The 18,549-nt window shown below is 41.9% G+C and overlaps 1 protein-coding gene across 4 annotated transcripts in view; it reads right to left on the minus strand.

The window, feature by feature from the left end:
* The window catches only part of LOC133652708 (tetratricopeptide repeat protein 37-like), a 42,249-nt gene extending 41,256 nt beyond the window's left edge, over positions 1-993 (minus strand). Inside the window, exons 1-2 of one of the 4 annotated variants that reach the window (XM_062051737.1) lie at positions 946-993; positions 314-410 (exon numbers count right to left, since the gene is read on the minus strand). In XM_062051737.1, the coding sequence (XP_061907721.1) occupies positions 314-403 (90 nt within the window). In that variant the 5' untranslated portion in view covers positions 404-410; positions 946-993. The other 3 variants (XM_062051735.1, XM_062051738.1, XM_062051736.1) reach the window with 3 other exon arrangements.
* Positions 994-18,549: the final 17,556 nt, after the last annotated feature.

Here is an 18,549-nt window from a genome sequence, read left to right on the forward strand (position 1 = left end):
ATTTTTCAAACATCCACATACACTATTCTGATATATCGCGGGAAAACATGATTTCCCTTTGCCCAAATTCACGGTTTTCCGGTAATTTTGACAATAAATGGAAAATATACAATGGACTGAATATCCCACATTTTACATCTGATTTGAACCGTTCCAACATCCACACACTCTACTCGCCCTGGACATTCAAGCCAGCATGTTTCCCGGTTCTGAAAAAAAATTCCCTGATTACCTGGAATTTCCCCCATTGATAATGGGGGAAATTCAAAATTCGACCGGAATTGCAAATTGTAGTTATACTTCTTTTCCTCACCTTGCAATGTTTTAGTGCCTCTTTGAACTCTTTGTTTTTGATGGCGTCTCTGGCACTTTTCAGGGCGGCTTTGACTTCTTTACTCGACATCGTGTTACTTGAAAAACAGTAGGGCACACTTAATAATTCATAATCAGAACAGTGAGTAGGTAAAATATGTATATTTGGAGTAACTACGCCTACTACGGGTACTAACGTTATTGACACCTTTAGTTCACTGTAAGGTTGATCCAATACTACAGAGTCAGCTTGGGACGCGGGGATAAGAAGCTACAATGTATAGCGGAAGTAACTATTAGCTCGTTTGTGTCACTGCTAAAAATTGACAGATGGCGTCAAACACACAGAAAAGAGTCAGTTAATAAAGTTATCTAAATGTGTATTATAATGTCTTGTGCAGCTGACACAAAGTATAGATAACAAGTTTAAACACCCACTGTTTACGTCGACAACTTGCACTGCTGCGATGTTGCCTGACCCGGAAGTGTAAGGCTTGTCAGTCGAAACCGTTTCAAAATAAAGTTAGCGACATATTGTACAGCCTTCACCAGTCCATTCAGGATTTTGGATATATAGAGAGTCATTGTTACAATAAATACATAAGAATCATAAACAAATAGTAAATAATTCACCTTCGCGTGAAACCGACGCGATCCGTCTACGCATGCGCGAAATATACGATCTCCTCTTGGACTTGCAATATTTTACGACGGAGCTTCTGCGACGTCACGTGCTGTGATATTTTATGTTTTATTAATGTTTTGTATAAAATTAATATCTTACATAGTAATAAAAGAGAACAATAATATCAAAATGAACAAGGGGTATATTTAAAAAATCAGTGAGTATTATCGCCACAATTTCAACCACTTTCAGTCTTCTGTCATTGCAATGAAAGACGCACGGGAGCGCCACTCACTTAAATGTAAACATTTTTTAAACGAGGCTTAATTTATATGCAGTCAAACAAAAGTAGATTGAACATTTTCAGTATTGTGAATTTATGTATTAGATGTCCATAATAATAATTTAAAAAAATATACATATATATCTTTGCCATCTTTCTGGTCATTAGGTGAGGGCCGACATCCGGGCAACTGAGCTACATACGGGTTCTTCGAGCCATAGCAACCAGACTGGCGTTGAAAACAAACCGTTGCCATTACTCTTTAACCTGTCGACCTACGCTGGTTAAACCCGTCATTCTGCCTCCAAAATGCCGAAAAACTGTTGTTTTTGGTTGTGCTAACCACAACTGGAAACAGGGAAAACAAAGGTTGTATTTTGTTCTGCCAAAGCGTGATAAAAGCCCACAGAGACGAGTTTTCTAAATAAACACTGTATTATTATATAACATTTGTTTTGTTTTGAGTGTAATCTTTAATACGACATTGACACGGAAATAAGGATTAGAAAAAAGAAAACCACGGTAACAGCGATGGCAGGCACGATCATAACTACGGTAAAATAAATAGATTTAAGTGCTTCGCGCATGCGTGAACCGATCAAGTCTTCTGGTGCCGATCGGGTATTGAAAGTACCCTCACACATTTCTGTGTCTTGCTTGTATTTTAATTAGTATATTTTTTCATATCTATTTTTTATTTTCATTGTGCGATTTGTTGAGTTATAATATAATTTTTACTGTAAAAAAGGTCTTTGTTTTGTGGCTTATATAAAGTTTATTGATGATGTCACATTAATAGGATTTCTTTAAACATTTTTTAATTACTGATACATTAAGTAGTTGTGCGTAATTTAATAAAGGAATGCAAATTTTATAGCAATATTGCACATTTTAATAATTAATGAATAATTAAAACATTGTAAAATACCAATGAAAATGTGCAGAGAATAGAATACATTACCGTTCAAAACATATTTAATTCAAATGTATTTATATTTTCCGCAATATGTCAAGCAACATACTGTATCGCCTAAAACGTATGGGTTTTAGTTTGTTATTTGATTTTTGTGTTTTTTTATTTTATTTTTATTTTTATGCTGCTGTTTGTTGATTTCTTTGATAATTTTTACTGTACTATGGACCATGCTTTGTGGCTGAAATACAGTTTTATGATGATGTCACATTAATTTAACTTTTTTAAAAATACTTTAATTTCTGATAAATTAAGTAGTTGGTCTTAATTAAATTAGGAGAATATACATTTTATAGCAATATTGCACATTTTACTAATTAATAATTAATGAATGTAACTGATAATGCCCAGTTGGTGTTCAAGTGGGTGGTGTGAGTCAAAAAGTAGGTATTGATCGGTGTGTGTGGGTTTTCAGCCCGTTTACTCCAATGTGGAAGTTACCGTCCAAAAAAGGCAACTGACTGTCTCGATCTGATCAATCTAAGTCTAAGACTAGATGTGACCAATCTAAGTCTAAGACTAGATGTGACCAAATCTAAGTCTAAGATTAGATGTGACCATATCTAATCTAAGACTAGCTGTGACCAATCTAAGTCTAAGACTAGCTGTGACCAATCTAAGTCTAAGACTAGCTGTGACCAATCTAAGTCTAAGACTGGATGTGACCAATTTAAGTCTAAGACTGGATGTGACCAATCTGAGTCTAAGACTAGATGTGACCACTATAAATCTATGACCGGATTTGTCCAATCTAAGTCTAAGACTAAATGTGACCAATCTAAGACTAGATCTAACCAATCTAAGTCTAACACTAGATCTGACCAATGCAAGTCTAATACTAAATGTGACCATTCTAAGTCTAAGACTAGACGTGACCAATCTAAGTCTAAGAGTAGATGTGACCAATCGAAATCTAAGACTAGACGTGACCAATCTAAGTCTAAGACTAGATGTGACCAATCTAAGTCTAAGACTAGACGTGACCAACCTAAGTCTATGACTAGATGTGACCAATGTAAGTCTAAGACTATATGTGACCAATCTAAGTCTATGACTAGATGTGACCAATCTAAGTCTAAGACTAGACGTGACCAACCTAAGTCTAAGACTAGACGTGACCAATCTAAGTCTATGACTAGATGTGACCAATCTAAGTCTATGACTAGATGTGACCAATCTAAGTCTATGACTAGATGTGACCAATCTAAGTCTATGAGCATGAACTGATGAAGTCTATTTGGATGAGAGGCCAAACATCTTCTAAGACAAACCAAACAATGCTAACATTGAAGGAAAAACCTAAAAGCTAATTCTAATCTTAAATATCGTAAAGTACATTATTTCTATTGCACTTCAAGTTAAATTTACCATGGTTACACAGGTTAGAATAAAACATTTGGCTTTTTAAAGCTTTGCTACTTTGACTCATGGTACCGTTGAAATACCCAGATGGCAGTGGGAGTACAAAGATGATTGCCGTAACTGAACCGTATCAACTCGGCATCCATGCCTACATATGCGGCCCCTTCCAAGGTTTTGTCATTGACGATAAAGTTCGCAACTTTTGGTCGCTGATAAAAAAAGCCTTGCCTGTACCGGAAGTAGTGTGACGTCGTAGGTTGAAGGGCTCCTCACATTTCCCCATTGTTTACACCAGCAGTGAGAGCGATTCGGACCGAGAAAGCGACGATTACCCCATTAATTTGAGCGAGGATGAAAGATTTGTGGATGAGGAACGTGAGAGTGAAGGACTAGAGTGCAGTGCAGGACATATCTTTTTTCGCTCTGACCGTAACTTAGGTACAAGGGCTCATTGGATTCCACACTTTCTCCTTTTTCTATTGTGGATCATGGATTTGTATTTCAAACCACCTCGGATACTATATCCTCTTGAAAATGAGAGTCGAGAATGCGAAATGGACATTCACAGTGACTTTTATCTCCACGACAATACATCGGCGAAGCACTTTAGCTTTGGAGCTAACGTGATAGCATCGTGCTTAAATGCAGATAGAAACAAAAGAAATAAGCCCCTGACTGAAAGGATAGACAGAAGATCAACAATACTGCCAAACTCTGGACCTGTAACCACACGGTTAATGCTGTACCGCCTGGCGAAGCCTAGCAATGCTGTTGCTAACGACGCCATTGAAGCTAACTTAGCTACGGGACCTCGACAAAGCTATGCTAAAAACATTAGCTCTCCACCTACGCCAGCCCTCATCTGCTCATCAACACCCAAGCTCACCTGCGTTCCAGCGATCGACGGCGCGACGAAGGACTTCACCCGATAATCAATGCGGTCGGCGGCTAGCGTCGGATAGCGCGTCTGCTATCCAAGTCAAAGTCCTCCTGGTTGTGTTGCTGCAGCCAGCCGCTAATACACAGATCCCACCTACAGCTTTCTTCTCTGCAGTCTCCATTGTTCATTAAACAAATTGAAAAAGATTCACCAGCACAGATGTCCAGAATACTGTGGAATTTTGTGATGAAAACAGAACTGTTTGTATTGGGATACAATGGTGTACCTATATTTCCGCTTCAACCATTGACGTCACGCGCAAACGTCATCATACCTAGACGTTTTCAGCCGGAAGTTTCCCGGGAAATTTAAAATTGCACTTTATAAGTTAAGTTGGCATGTGTTGCAATGTTAAGATTTCATCATTGATATATAAACTATCAGACTGCGTGGTCGGTAGTAGTGGGTTTCAGTAGGCCTTTAAAGAATGCCTCTGATTAGTGCTCGAGAAACAGGTGAGCGTCCCGAACACCAATCAGAGGCAGGTGAAAATAATAAGTAACCACGGCAACCAAAACAAACGCAATGGTACACAAAACAGGAACTGAGGGAGTCCAAAACTAACAGAAAATAACAAAACATGATCCAGACCACGGATCATGACAGGGCCTCCCCCTTTAGGACAGATTCCAGATGTCCAAAAAAACAAGCAGGGTAAGAGTCACGGGAGGGCAGAGGGAGGACTTGGCGGTGGGTCGCCAGACCAAGTGTCCCCGCAACCAGCGAGGGAGAGTCAGGTGGCGGCGACGTGTTGAACGCCGCTGCACTTGGCGAGGCGGGCGACCACGGAAAGGCCACGAAAGTGGCCGACGAGGAGGTGGGCGTGAGTGACGCCAGAATCTCAGCAGCCTATGAGTTTTGCGACCAATCCGTGGGCGTCCATGAATTGGCCCTCCAGAGGGCCACATGCAGGCGTCTGATGGCTGCTTGCGCAGCCGGCCAGCCGGAGGTCGCGGAAGCCATGACGCTGGCGACGAGGAGGGTGGCACCTCAGGAGCTTGAGCGGCCGGCGAAGGAGCAGCCGTGGAGCAGGAACCGGAACTGGAGCTTGCATCGGCGCTGGTACAGGAAATGGAACAGGAGCTCGAGTTCGCCTCGGCGCAGGTACAGGAACTGAAACTGGAACTCGAGTTTGCCTTGGAGCTGCGGTGACAGGAGCTCGCCTTGGAGCGGCGGCAACAAGAGCTCGCCGACAAGCAGCGACTGGTGCTCGCCGAGGAGCAGCGACTGGTGCTCGCCGAGGAGCAGCCACTGGTGCTTGCCGAGGAGCAGCGAATGATGCTTGCCGAGGAGCAGCAGTTTCAGGTGCTAGCCTTGGAGCAGCAGTTTCAGGTGCTAGCCTTGGAGCAGCAGTTTCAGGTGCTAGCCTTGGAGCAGGTTCAGATGCTAGCCTTGGAGCAGCAGGTTCAGATGCTAGCCTTGGAACAGCAGGTTCAGATGCTAGCCTTGGAGCGGCAGGTTCAGATGGCGGAGAGGATGGCGTCTTCAGGACCACCTGGGCTGAGGTTAGACTTGACCTTGGCGGAGGTGGCCGAGCTGGGGGTTGCGGCTTGGCATGCCGATGGACTGGTGGTGGTGGACGGGCTTGAGTCTTGGGGGGCGGAGCTTAAAAATTAGAAGGTGACTGGGACTGACTAGACGTAAATTAAAAATAAAAATGTCCTGATAATATTTTATTCTGGAATCAAGGTCTATAGGGGGCGGCTGACAGAGGGAGACAGAAGGCAGAAAAATAAAATCCTGGTCCTTGTCTTCCCTAGATGACGCCGGCGGAGTGATGTCATCGGAGCATGAGTGCATTCGTTCGACCGACCATGCAGTGAAATGTTTGGCAAAGTGATGAATTGGATTACCAAACAAAGGAAAAGTCAAAGCAGGTTGTGGCGTGCTGCATTCCGGAGGAGGAGATTGCTGATTGGCGCGTCTCTGCGGCGAGCCGAATCCTTTCTGACGTCCGCTGCAAGGGAACTGAATGCTGGCTTCTTTGTTACGGTTGGGTTGCAGCTTGCTGGGAGGTTCGTTCCCCCGGGATGCAAACGGACCACTTCGGACAGGACTTGCAGGCAGGAGCATGATTTATTCTTGAGAAATCAAGGAGTTACAAAAAACAGAAAACAAGCCGACGGAAAAATGTGCCGATCGCACTGGAAGCTAAGGCTACCACTTAGCATAGACTGAAGACAAGTAATACTCACGTAACAGGCGCATGAAGCAAACAAAGAAGCCAGGCCGACTGACTGGCAAAGGCCTCTTAATGCCTCTGATTAGTGCTCGAGAAACAGGTGAGCATCCCGAACACCAATCAGAGGCAGGTGAAAATAATAAGTAACCATGGCAACAAAACATGATCCGGACCACGGATCATGACACATACAGCAATGTTAATATTTGGTTACATGTCCCTTGGCAAGTTTCACTGCAATAAGGTGCTTTTGGTAGCCATCCACAAGCTTCTGGCAAGCTTCTGCTTGAATTTTTGACCACTCCTCTTGACAAAATTGGGGCAATTCAGCTAAATTTGTTGGTTTTCTGACATGGACTTGTTTCTTCAGCATTGTCCACACGTTTAAGTCAGGACTTTGGGAAGGCCATTCCAAAACCTTAATTCTAGCCTGAATTAGCCATTCTTTTACCACTTTTGACGTGTGTTTGGGGTCATTGCCCTGTTGGATCACCCAACTGCGTCCAAGACCCAACCTCTGGGCTGATGATTTGAGGTTGTCCTGAAGAATTTGGAGGTAATCCTCCTTTTTCATTGTCCCATCTACTCTCTGTAAAGCACTAGTTTCATTGGCAGCAAAACAGGCCCAGAGCATAATACTACCACCTCCACGCTTGACAGTAGGAATGGTGTTCTTGGGATTAAAGGCCTCACCTTTTCTCTTTAAAACATATTGCTGGGTATTGTGGCCAAACAGCAACATTTTTGTTTCATCTGACATCACATGGACAAAGATAAGACCTTCTGGAGGAAAGTTCTGTGGTAAGATGAAACAAAAATTGAGCTGTTTGGCCACGTGTGGACAATGCTGAAGAAACAAGTCCATGTCAGAAAACCAACACATTTAGCTGAACTGCACCAATTTGGTCAAGAGGAGTGGTCAAAAATTCAACTAGAAGCTTGCCAGAAGCTTGTGGATGGCTACCAAAAGCACCTTATTGCAGTGAAACTTGCCAAGGGACATGTAAACAAACATTAACATTGCTGTATGTATAATTTTGACCCAGCAGATTTGGTCACATTTTCAGTAGACCCATAATAAATTCATAAAAGAACCAAACTTCATGAATGTTTTTTGTTACCAACAAGTATGTGCTCCAATCACTCTATCACAAAAAAATAAGAGTTGTAGAAATTATTGGAAACTCAAGACAGCCATGACATTATGTTCTTTACAAGTGTATGTAAACTTTTGACCACGACTGTATATACTTACATCTAAGGCTGCAGCTAACGATTCTTTTTCTATCGATTAATCTATAGATTATTTTTTCGATTAATCGGTTAATCTATAGATTTTTTTTTTCGATTAATCTATAGATTATTTTTCCTTTTACCGATTTTTTTTTAATTCAAAATGAAGATGAAAAAATAAATGTAGGCCAGTTTTTTCAAAAGGCATGGTTTTTATTTACAAAAAAAAAGAAGTATGGCCACTCAGTCAACATTGACAACAACATGACTAAATATTCTGTAACAATGTAAACATTTAAAATTTTTAACATTTAACAAAATTAAAAGTAGCTTATTTGCTTTTTAATGTGCAAATATAAAAGTCAACATCCAGTGCAAATCTTAATATTCTGCAATAGTATAAGCATTTCAAAAGTAAAAGTATTGCTTATTTTGCTTTAAAATGTGCAAAAATAAAGATAAACATCCAATACAAAAAAGTGCAAAACGAAATATTCTGTAACAACAGTGTAAACATTTCAACAAAAGTGAAAGTATTGCTTATTTGATAAAATGTGCAAAAATAAAGATAAACATCCAATACAAAAACGTGCCAATCTAAATATTCTGGAGCACTGTAAACATTAAGTATTGCTTTTAAAATGTGCAAAATAAACATCCAGTCCAACACAGTACACAATAACCAATTCTACTCATTCCAGTGAGTGACTAACAGTCGTAATGAAGAAAGGTTAGCATGTCTACATGCTCTGGTTCTTTTCATGTTTACAATATTCCCAGCAGCTGAAAATAGCAAACAGAAGGGGTCGATGTGGCTGGAACTAAAAGGTAATTAGCCTTCACCTCAAGCCAGGACTGCGAGTGAGCTGAGCTCCAGTTTATATTCCTAGAAGGTCAACGGGCTCATAGTGATGTTACTAGTAGTTGACTGGGAGGTGTTTGTTATCATTTGGGGAGAGTCCGCTGCCTGTTGCTCACCTGCTAAACACCTATCTGCGCCACGCTGAAGCGCTGATTACATGCGCTCTGAATACGCACTGCTGATTGGCTGATAATGCTTTGTGTGTACCAATCAGATGGTTGTGTGGGTGGGACAATGCTGCGTGCTGAGACAGAGGCAGAAGGAGCAAAGCAGCTTGTTAAGACTTTAGCTTTAGCTTAGAAACTCGTTCGGTACACCCCCGTACCGAACCGAAAGCCCCGTACCGAAACGGTTCAATACAAAACACGTACCGTTACACCCCTAGCAGATACAAATGACACATTCATGTTTTTGTGTAATGATGACAACGTATGCTCACGCGGTTTGACACGATTGACTAGTTGATGGTTGATGGTTTTCTTTTCAAATGTTCGTTCATAGCCGTTGTGCTGCTATGATAGGCCATTTCCGCTCGACACAGTGTGCATACAACAACATTATTAGGCCGTTTATCGAAATACTCCCACACTTTTGACGACTTTTGGCGTGATTTTTTCCCCCTCGCTCGCACCGCTCGCATCGTCTGCTTTGATCGTCTGCTTTGCGCTTCGCCATGACGGTAGTGTGACGTAAATATGCGACGCGTCGACGCACAAAAACGGCGTCGACGTATTTACGTAACCGATGACGTCGACGCGTCGTTTCAGCCTTACTTACATCATGTATATAAAACCCTAATGGAGGTGTTTGGACGTTTTTTAGGGGCTCTATAGGCAGAATTGAACAGCTCCCATAAGCTCCATTGTAAGCAGACTTTTGATCAAATTTAATATTTAGAATGCTTTTGTCATGTCTTTTATAATTATTGTGAACAATAGGCAACATTCCCCCCAAAAAGTGCAGTTCCCTTTTAAGGGCTATATAGATAAACTTTGATTGATAACCTTTGATTTTGGTAGGCTGACTAGTTTAATGGTATGATGATGCCACATTCATGGTAAGACACTCATGTACCAGCAGCATGTAAATGTACTAAGTTACATGTACTGGTGGTATGGTATTGTATATCAAATAAAGTGGTAACTTATATTAGACAGGTCTACGCTTGGCAGTGCAGTAAATGCTTATTATATGTAGTATCGTTATAGCTGGTGTTTCATACTAGACCTGATCTTCAGGGGTTTTTAAAATCCCCTGAAGAGCAGAGAAACCTGCAAAACAGGCTTGTAGGGATGAAATAGCCTCTGTGTTTTTTCCTGACCTAACGTATATTCCGCTCTACCCCGCTTTTGAGCACTGTATAACGGATAAACCACAGAAACCTCGACTATATATATGTATGTGTATATATATATATATATATATATATATATATATATATATATATATATATATATATACATATATATATATATATATATATATATATACATACAATTTTTCGCCGGACCTGATGGAATTGAAGTGAAGTGAATCATATTTATATAGCGCTTTTCTTTAGTGACTCAAAGCGCTTTACACCTGCAAAAATTGTTGAGCTTTCATGCATGTTAAAGACCTAAAGTGATAGGATAATTATGGACAAAGCAATTTCAATAGGGCCTAATAAATAATAATACATTTTACATTTTTTAACACCATTCTCAGGAACACAATACACAAAACACTTTAACCCACAAAACAAAAATGAATAAAACAATATGTACTGATTTTTTTTTAATCAAAATGAAGAAGTCACAATTAAAGGCTACAATGAGCACATTGAAGCGTGATACTGCATGATACTGATAAAGCATGATCCTCAGGAGCACACGTGGCCCGCCCCCAGGGAGAGCCGCCCCACTATTTGAGAAGGACTGCCTTCAGTGAACCCTTTTTTAGAAAGAAGAATGGTTTGGGCCACATAGATGGGTTGTCGGCATGGTAACCCTGGCTTCTGATAAGTCACAGTTACGTACAGTATTTGCTCACTTTTTGTACTCCAGCAGATATTTTCATTGAGGTGAGAGGCGTGTGTGTGTGTGTGTGTGTGTGTGTGTGTGTGTGTGTGTGTGTGTGTGTGTGTGTGTGTGTGTGTGTGTGTGTGTGTGTGTGTGTGTGTGTGCGTGTGTGAACACTTCATATTCCTGAGGCCTCAATGTTTCCTTTGACTTACATTTACAATCTTCACACTTGTATGTGATCATGATGGACCTTATTAAAGTTATTGTTATGTAAAGAACTCATGACAATACATAGAACTACTGACATATTTCTAGTACTTATTGGCATTGCTTTCTTTCCTAAATGGTAGAAGTTAGGAGTATAAAAAAACAACAACAAAACCAAATAGTTGTTTGTCAATCGTTTAAACACTTAATATTATAGCACACTACAGTACAGCACACCAGGAAATAAATGCATACTTAATGACAACATTAAAATACAGTAGCGTAGTAGACCTAAGTATTCATTAAGTACCACCATAATGACAACATTAAAATACAGTAGCGTAGTAGACCTAAGTATTCATTAAGTCCCACCATAATGACAACATTAAAATACAGTAGCGTAGTAGACCTCTAAGTATTAGTTAAGTCCCACCATAATGAAAACATTAAAATACAGTAGTGTAGTAGACCTACTGGACTGCTTTTGTACGTGTACCGCCGTAAACACCAATCATTTGGGCCAGTAAACATCTTTGATACACACACTTTGTAATTGTGAAAAATATAGACAATCGTCAAACAAATGTGTTCTGTTGAACCACTAATGGTAACATAAGCTAGCAGGTGGTATTCTTGTTGTATTTTTTGTAGGAATGTCCGATAATATCGGGCTGCCGATATTATCGGCCGATAAATGCTTTAAAATGTAATATCGGAAATTATCGGTATCGGTTTCTAAAAGTAAAATGTATGACGTTTTATAACGCCGCTGTGTACACGTACGTAGGGAGAGGTACAGAGTGCCAATAAACCTTAAAGACATTTCCTTTGCGTGCGTGCCGTCTGAGTCAGATAATATCTACCGGCTGTTCTCATCACGAATTAATGCAAGGCATACTGTAGTGGATTGTCCGAAGCTTAAACAGGCAACAAAAGTAGTTTAGTACAACAAATGTATTTACCCATTATCAGAAGTGCAGGTTGAATTAAGTTGGCCGTGCAGACAGACCACATGTTACTCCGGAGCAAACAAGACACACACAAGCCAAAATCAATGTCGAGTTCCGGTCTTCTGCCATTTTTTATATGTCTCTTGTGCGTCATTGTTTGTTATCTAATGCGTCAATGTCTTTTGGTTATCCCTATCTGTTCCATAACAACTCGAATCCTTTAGACAGTCAACACATTCTGTAGACAGGTTGGCACGACTTAATATTCACTTTTGTCCCACTGGCACAGAATAGAAGAGAAATTAAATGAGCGTACATTCTTATTAGACATGCAATATAGGTCAAAGGTCAGAAATTCTACTACAATACTTGGTCAACAGCCATACAGGTCACACTGAGGGTAGCCGTATAAACAAGTTTAACACTGTTACAAATATGCGCCACACTGTGAACCCACACCAAACAAGAATGACAAACACATTCCGGGAGAACATCCGCACCGTAACACAACAGAACAAATACTCAGAATCCCCTGCAGTACTAACTCTTCCGGGACGCTACAATATAAACCCCGCCCACCTCAACCTCCTCATAGTCTCTCTCAGGGAGAGCATGTCCCAAATTCCAAGCTGCTGTTTGGATAGATGGATAGATAGTACTTTATTGATTCCTTCAGGAGAGTTCCCTCAGGAAAATTACAATTCCAGCAGCAGTGTAAAGAATTGAGATCGAATTTAAAAAGTAAAAAGTAAATAATGGGGGTATAAATGGAAACAGAATAGAAAAATATTACAATAACAATAAAAATAAAAAGCAACAATGAGAATAAAATATAACAGTAAAGTAAGAATATAACAAGAGAAACTAGAAAGTAGTGACCATGTTATGAAAAATGATTGTACTGTTATTGTTTTGAGGCATGTTAAAAAAATAATGCACTTTTTGACTTCAATAATAAATATGGCAGTGCCATGTTGGCATTTTTTTCCATAACTTGAGTTGATTTATTTTGGAAAACCTTGTTACATTGTTTAATGCATCCAGCGGGGCATCACAACAAAATTAGGCATAATAACGTGTAGGGGTGTGGGAAAAAATCTATTCGAATTCGAATCGCGATTCTCACGTGTGCGATTCAGAATCGATTCTCATTTTTAAAAAATCAATTTTTTGTATTTTTTATTTTTTTATTATAATTTTTTTTTTTTTTAATTGATCAATCCAACAAAACAATACACAGCAATACCATAACAATGCAATCCAATTCCAAAACCAAACCCGACCCAACAACACTCAGAACTGCATTAAACAGAGCAATTGAGAGGAGACACAAACACAACACAGAACAAACCAAAAGTAGTGAAACAAAAATGAATATTATCAACAACAGTATCAATATTAGTTATAATTTCAACATAGCAGTGATTAAAAATCCTTCATTGACATTATCTTTAGACATTTCTAAAAAAAAAAAAAAAAAAAGAACAATAGTGACACAGTGGCTTACACTTGCATCGCATCTCATAAGCTTGACAAAACACTGTGTCCAATATTTTCACAAAGATAAAATAAGTCATATTTTTGGTTCATTTAATAGTTAAAACAAATTTACATTATTGCAATCAGTTGATAAAACATTGTCCTTTACAATTATAAAAGTTTTTTTTACAAAAATCTACTACTCTGCTTGCATGTCAGCAGACTGGGGTAGATCCGGCTGAAATCCTATGTATTGAATGAAAAGAGAATAGTTTTGAGTCGGGAAAAAATTGTTTTTGAATCGAGAATCGTGTTGAATTGAAAAAAAAAATCGATTTTGAATCGAATCGTGACCTCAAAAATCGATTTTGAATCGAATCGTGGGACACCCAAAGATTCACAGCCCTAATAATGTGTTCATTCCACAACTGTATATATCGGTATCGGTTGATATCGGTATTGGTAATTAAGAGTTGGACAATATCGGAATATCGGATATCGGTAAAAAAGCCATTATCGGACATCTCAAATTTTTTGCTTTGAAAAATGTAACTGTGAGGAAGTTGCAAACAGCACCTTCATGGTAAATGGTAAATGGGTTATACTTGTATAGCGCTTTTCTACCTTCAAGGTACTCAAAGCGCTTTGACACTATTTCCACATTCACCCATTCACACACACACATTCACACACTGATGGTGGGAGCTGCCATGCAAGGCCCTAACCACAACCTATCAGGAGCAAGGGTGAAGTGTGTTGCTCAAGGACACAACGGACATGACTAGGTTCGTAGAAGGTGGGGATCAAACCAGGAACCCTCAGGTTGCTAGCACGGCCACTCTCCCAACTGCGCCACGCCGTCCCTTTAAGTAACATTTTTGGTTTCTCTACTCACCTCTGATTGAGACTCAGAAATGTTATAATAAAACAAGATAATCAGCTAACTTTTTTATGTTGCAACTATTTTTTTAAATTTTATTATCAAAAACATTTAATATAATTACCACACACAAAAGTACCGAAAATTAGTACCATTGAGTACCGGTAATGATTTGCAGGAACCGGGAATCAGTACCGTATCGGTTCAAATGTAAACGGTACCCATCTCTAGGTGGAAAGACATTAAATGACATCAAATATTCACTATTTAGTTTGTTACATGCTGTAAAAGTAGTCAGTGACATGTCGTTTGTGTAGTTATTAATGCTAATGCAACTCTGAATCTGATGCGTTTATGTTGTCAGCGTGAGATAATCACTGACATTTATGATTTATATATTGTTATTTACTGATAAACACGGACAGTTATGATTCATATATTGTTATTTACAGATTAAATGGACCATAAGGAATCGCCTGACCCTCGTGAATTCATCATGGACGGCGTGGCGAAGTTGATAGAGTGGCCGTGCCAGCAATCGGAGGGTTGCTGGTTACTGGGGTTCAATCCCCACCTTCTACCATTCTAGTCACGTCCGTTGTGTCCTTGGGCAAGACACTTCACCCTTGCCCCTGATGGCTGCTGGTTAGCGCCTTGCATGGCAGCTCCCGCCATGAGTGTGTGAATGTGTGTGTGAATGGGTGAATGTGGAAATACTGTCAAAGCGCTTTGAGTACCTTGAAGGTAGAAAAGCGCTATACAAGTATAACCCAATTATCATTTATTTACTGAGAGGACGACTTTCCAACTGTTGGAAACGCTAGACAAAAGCCTAAAGATTTATGTTTAATGAGGTACACTTTGTATTTAAATCATATTGTGTTGTATATTATTGCTTTGTATTTCATTTCCTTACACTATAGTAAAATAACTAATATTATCTGTTTATTTACATGGTATCTGTGTAGAAATATACTGTACCATGACCTTGTGTGTCAGCGTGTCTGTGATCTCTTCTCCTTTTGTTTTTCTCAGGTTTGGGGATCTGCCAGGGCAGGGTCCCTGCCAATGAGGCGGGTAGTGCCTCAGGGTGGGGTTGGGTTCATGGGGGCCCGGTTGCTTGTGGGGCCGGGGGGTCCTTCCGTCTGGTTGCAGGAAGTCTCCGGGCCTTTCCGGGTCTCCCGTCTTTCTGCCCGCTTGGGGCGTGGTCTCTCGCTGGCTTGGGGGCTGGCTGTCCTCTGCTTCTTCCGTGACTTGTCCTCTGCTGACCACGTCTGTCTAAGGCCTGCTGCTGGCCCTGCTGGCCGGCACGGTGGGCAAGGTTCTGGGGGTCCTGTCGCTGGCTGGCCTGACTGTGTTAGGCCGGTGGTCCCTTGTTCCCTGGGCACCACAGCTGCTGTTTTGGGTTGGGCTCTCGTACTTTGGCTCCCGCACACACTGGGAGACAAATATTTTGTACATACAAACACACATACATACGCACGTACACACAATTATTCATACATATATACATACATACGTACATTCATTCATACATACATACACGCACACATTGGTACTTACCCACATACATAGGTACATACGCTCCCACATACGTACATACACAAATACAGTACCTACATACACACGCACGGTACATACATCCACCATGTACAAACATACATATACACATACTGTACATCCACACACACGTTCACTGTACAAACATACCTATACACATACTGTAAATATACATTCACTGTACAAACATACATATACACATACTGTACACATACATACATATACTCATGCATATAATCACGTTTCATCAAACATATATTAACGTTGTTGCCCTATGGGAAACTGGGTAACACATGGCACACCCATAAAACTTAACCTATTGTTTGTCACGACGCAGAGTCGAACCCGCGTTTCCTCGGCAACTGGAGCTGCCGGCGCCTCCGCTGACAGCGCGCTCAGACACGGCCCTGCTCGTGCTGAGCGCAGCACGCCCACGCAGCAACAATAATCAACACACCTGGACTTGATGAAGGGGGGCGGCATAAAGACCAGCGGACCCGAGGAACCTTTGCCAGAACGTCGCTAACCTTCCCGTAAGCATCACGTCTGGCATTCCCTTCCCCCGTGATTTCCTCGCCTTTGCTTTGCTCCATCTCCGTGTCTCCCTGGTTCATGTCCTTTTGTGTTTTCACAGTGACTCCCCTGTCCTCCGTGATCGTGCCTTGTTACTCGACACCCATCCGGATTCCTGACTGCCCTCCTCGATCCACGACCTCCCTGCTCGGACCCAGACCTCGCTGCCTTGCTCCTGCCCACGACCTCTTGCCTGTCCACGAACTGCCTCTTCGCCTTTCCCCCTTGGAATTCGACGAAATATACAACCAACACTCACAGACAACAGCCCTTGGTAACATTTACATTATTAATTTTACACATAATCGACACTCACTCACTTTGAGTAGCATACACACGCCACGTATTCATCAAAGGTTTAAAATAAACCTTGTAAACCGCAGTTCTGCCCTGGTTGTCGCCTCCTTCCCTTCTCTGAACATAACAGTACGTTTTGGCCAACAACATGCCAGAACCAGGAGACAACGGCAAGCTCCAGCCCCGGACATCCAGATCTTCCGACCTGGCTATCCTTAGCTCCGTCGTTAGCGAACATCAGGTTCGGTTTACTGCCCTTGAGGACGATCTAGAGAGAGCCTTTACCAGACTATATTCCAGGCTGGACAACATGTGCCCTGGGGCCAGTTCAGGACCTGTGGTACCTCCGCTTGCTTCTCCAGTCCGGGGACCCAAACACAGCATTTTGGAACGAGAGCCCAGGATTGCCAGCCCTAGACCCTTTGAGGGGGACTTTGAACTATGTAGAGGGTTTTTGGTACAATGTGACCTCATTTTTCGTCACCAGCCCTCCCGCTATTCCTCCGAAGGCGCCAAGATTGCATTTATTTTTTCCTTGCTTTCCGGCCCGGCTCTCAAGTGGGCTACTGTTGCAGTCGACAGGACCATGGGGCTCAACTCCGACTATTCTGCGTTCCGTGCAGAATTTCGGGCTGTTTTTGATCAGCCCAAGGATGGGGGGGAACGCAGCCGGACGTCTGCACTCCATCTCGCAGGGTTCACGCTCCGTGGCAGCCTAAACCCTAGAGTTCCGTACCTTGCCGGCAGACAGCGGTTGGGATGACCGGGCGCTCCAAAGCGCATTCTGTCGTGGCCTTTCTGAGGAAATTAAGGACGGTTTACTGAGAGACAGACCCACTTCCTGCAAAGACCTCATCGAACTGGCCCTCCAATTTGACATACGACTTTGTGAACGAGCAGCAGAGCGAGGCCAGAGAGTTGCCTCTAGGAACCAGACTGCCGTTCCACAACTACTACAATGGCAACCGCGGAGCCCATGCAGTTGGGAAGGACACAGTTGCCCATTGAGGAAAGGGAGAGGAGGTACAGGCAACGCCTCTGCCTCTACTGCGGTCTTGCCGGACACGTCCGATATAATTGTCCGGCGAGACCAAAAGATCAGGCTCACCAGCAGAGGAGATCCTGGTGAGCCATACTTTATTTCCCCGTAAAGAATAAAACCCTGACATACTGCTACCCGCTATTTTGGCCTGGGACAAGAGGAGCATTCAAGTGAAGGCATTTGTGGAGTCTGGAGCTGACGAGAGTCTGTTGGACTACGTGTTCGCCCGGCAGATGGGCATTCCCCTGATATCCCTGGACAAGACACTGCCTGCACAGGCCCTAGATGGACGACCATTGGGCCCCATCAAGTACCGCACGGAGCCCCTTTCCATGACCATTTCTGGTAATCACAGAGAGACCATTAGTTTATGGGTGCTGGAAGCTCCGGTAGCCCCACTTGTACTTGGAAGATCTTGGCTTCGTCACCACAACCCCCATATCTCTTGGTCTTCCGGCAGAATTCTGGCTTGGAGCACACCCTGCATGGCCAACTGTCTTGGTTCAGCCTCTCCTCCGGTCCACCACTCCACTACCACGACTCCCCAGGCCGATCTATCCCTGGTTCCAGCTTGCTACCATGACTTAGCCGAGGTCTTCAGCAAAGTACGTGCCCTGGGACTACCCCCTCATAGACCCTATGACTGTGCCATTGAGTTACTCCCTAACGCTACTTTGCCTTCTTGTCGCCTATACAATTTGTCTCTTCCAGAGAAAGAAGCTATGAGGAACTACATCACATCATTACACCATCCAAGTCTCCACTGGCGGCGGGATTCTTTTTCGT

Source organism: Entelurus aequoreus, linkage group LG06 (genome assembly GCF_033978785.1).
Source record: "Entelurus aequoreus isolate RoL-2023_Sb linkage group LG06, RoL_Eaeq_v1.1, whole genome shotgun sequence".
Taxonomy (NCBI): Eukaryota; Metazoa; Chordata; class Actinopteri; order Syngnathiformes; family Syngnathidae; genus Entelurus; species Entelurus aequoreus.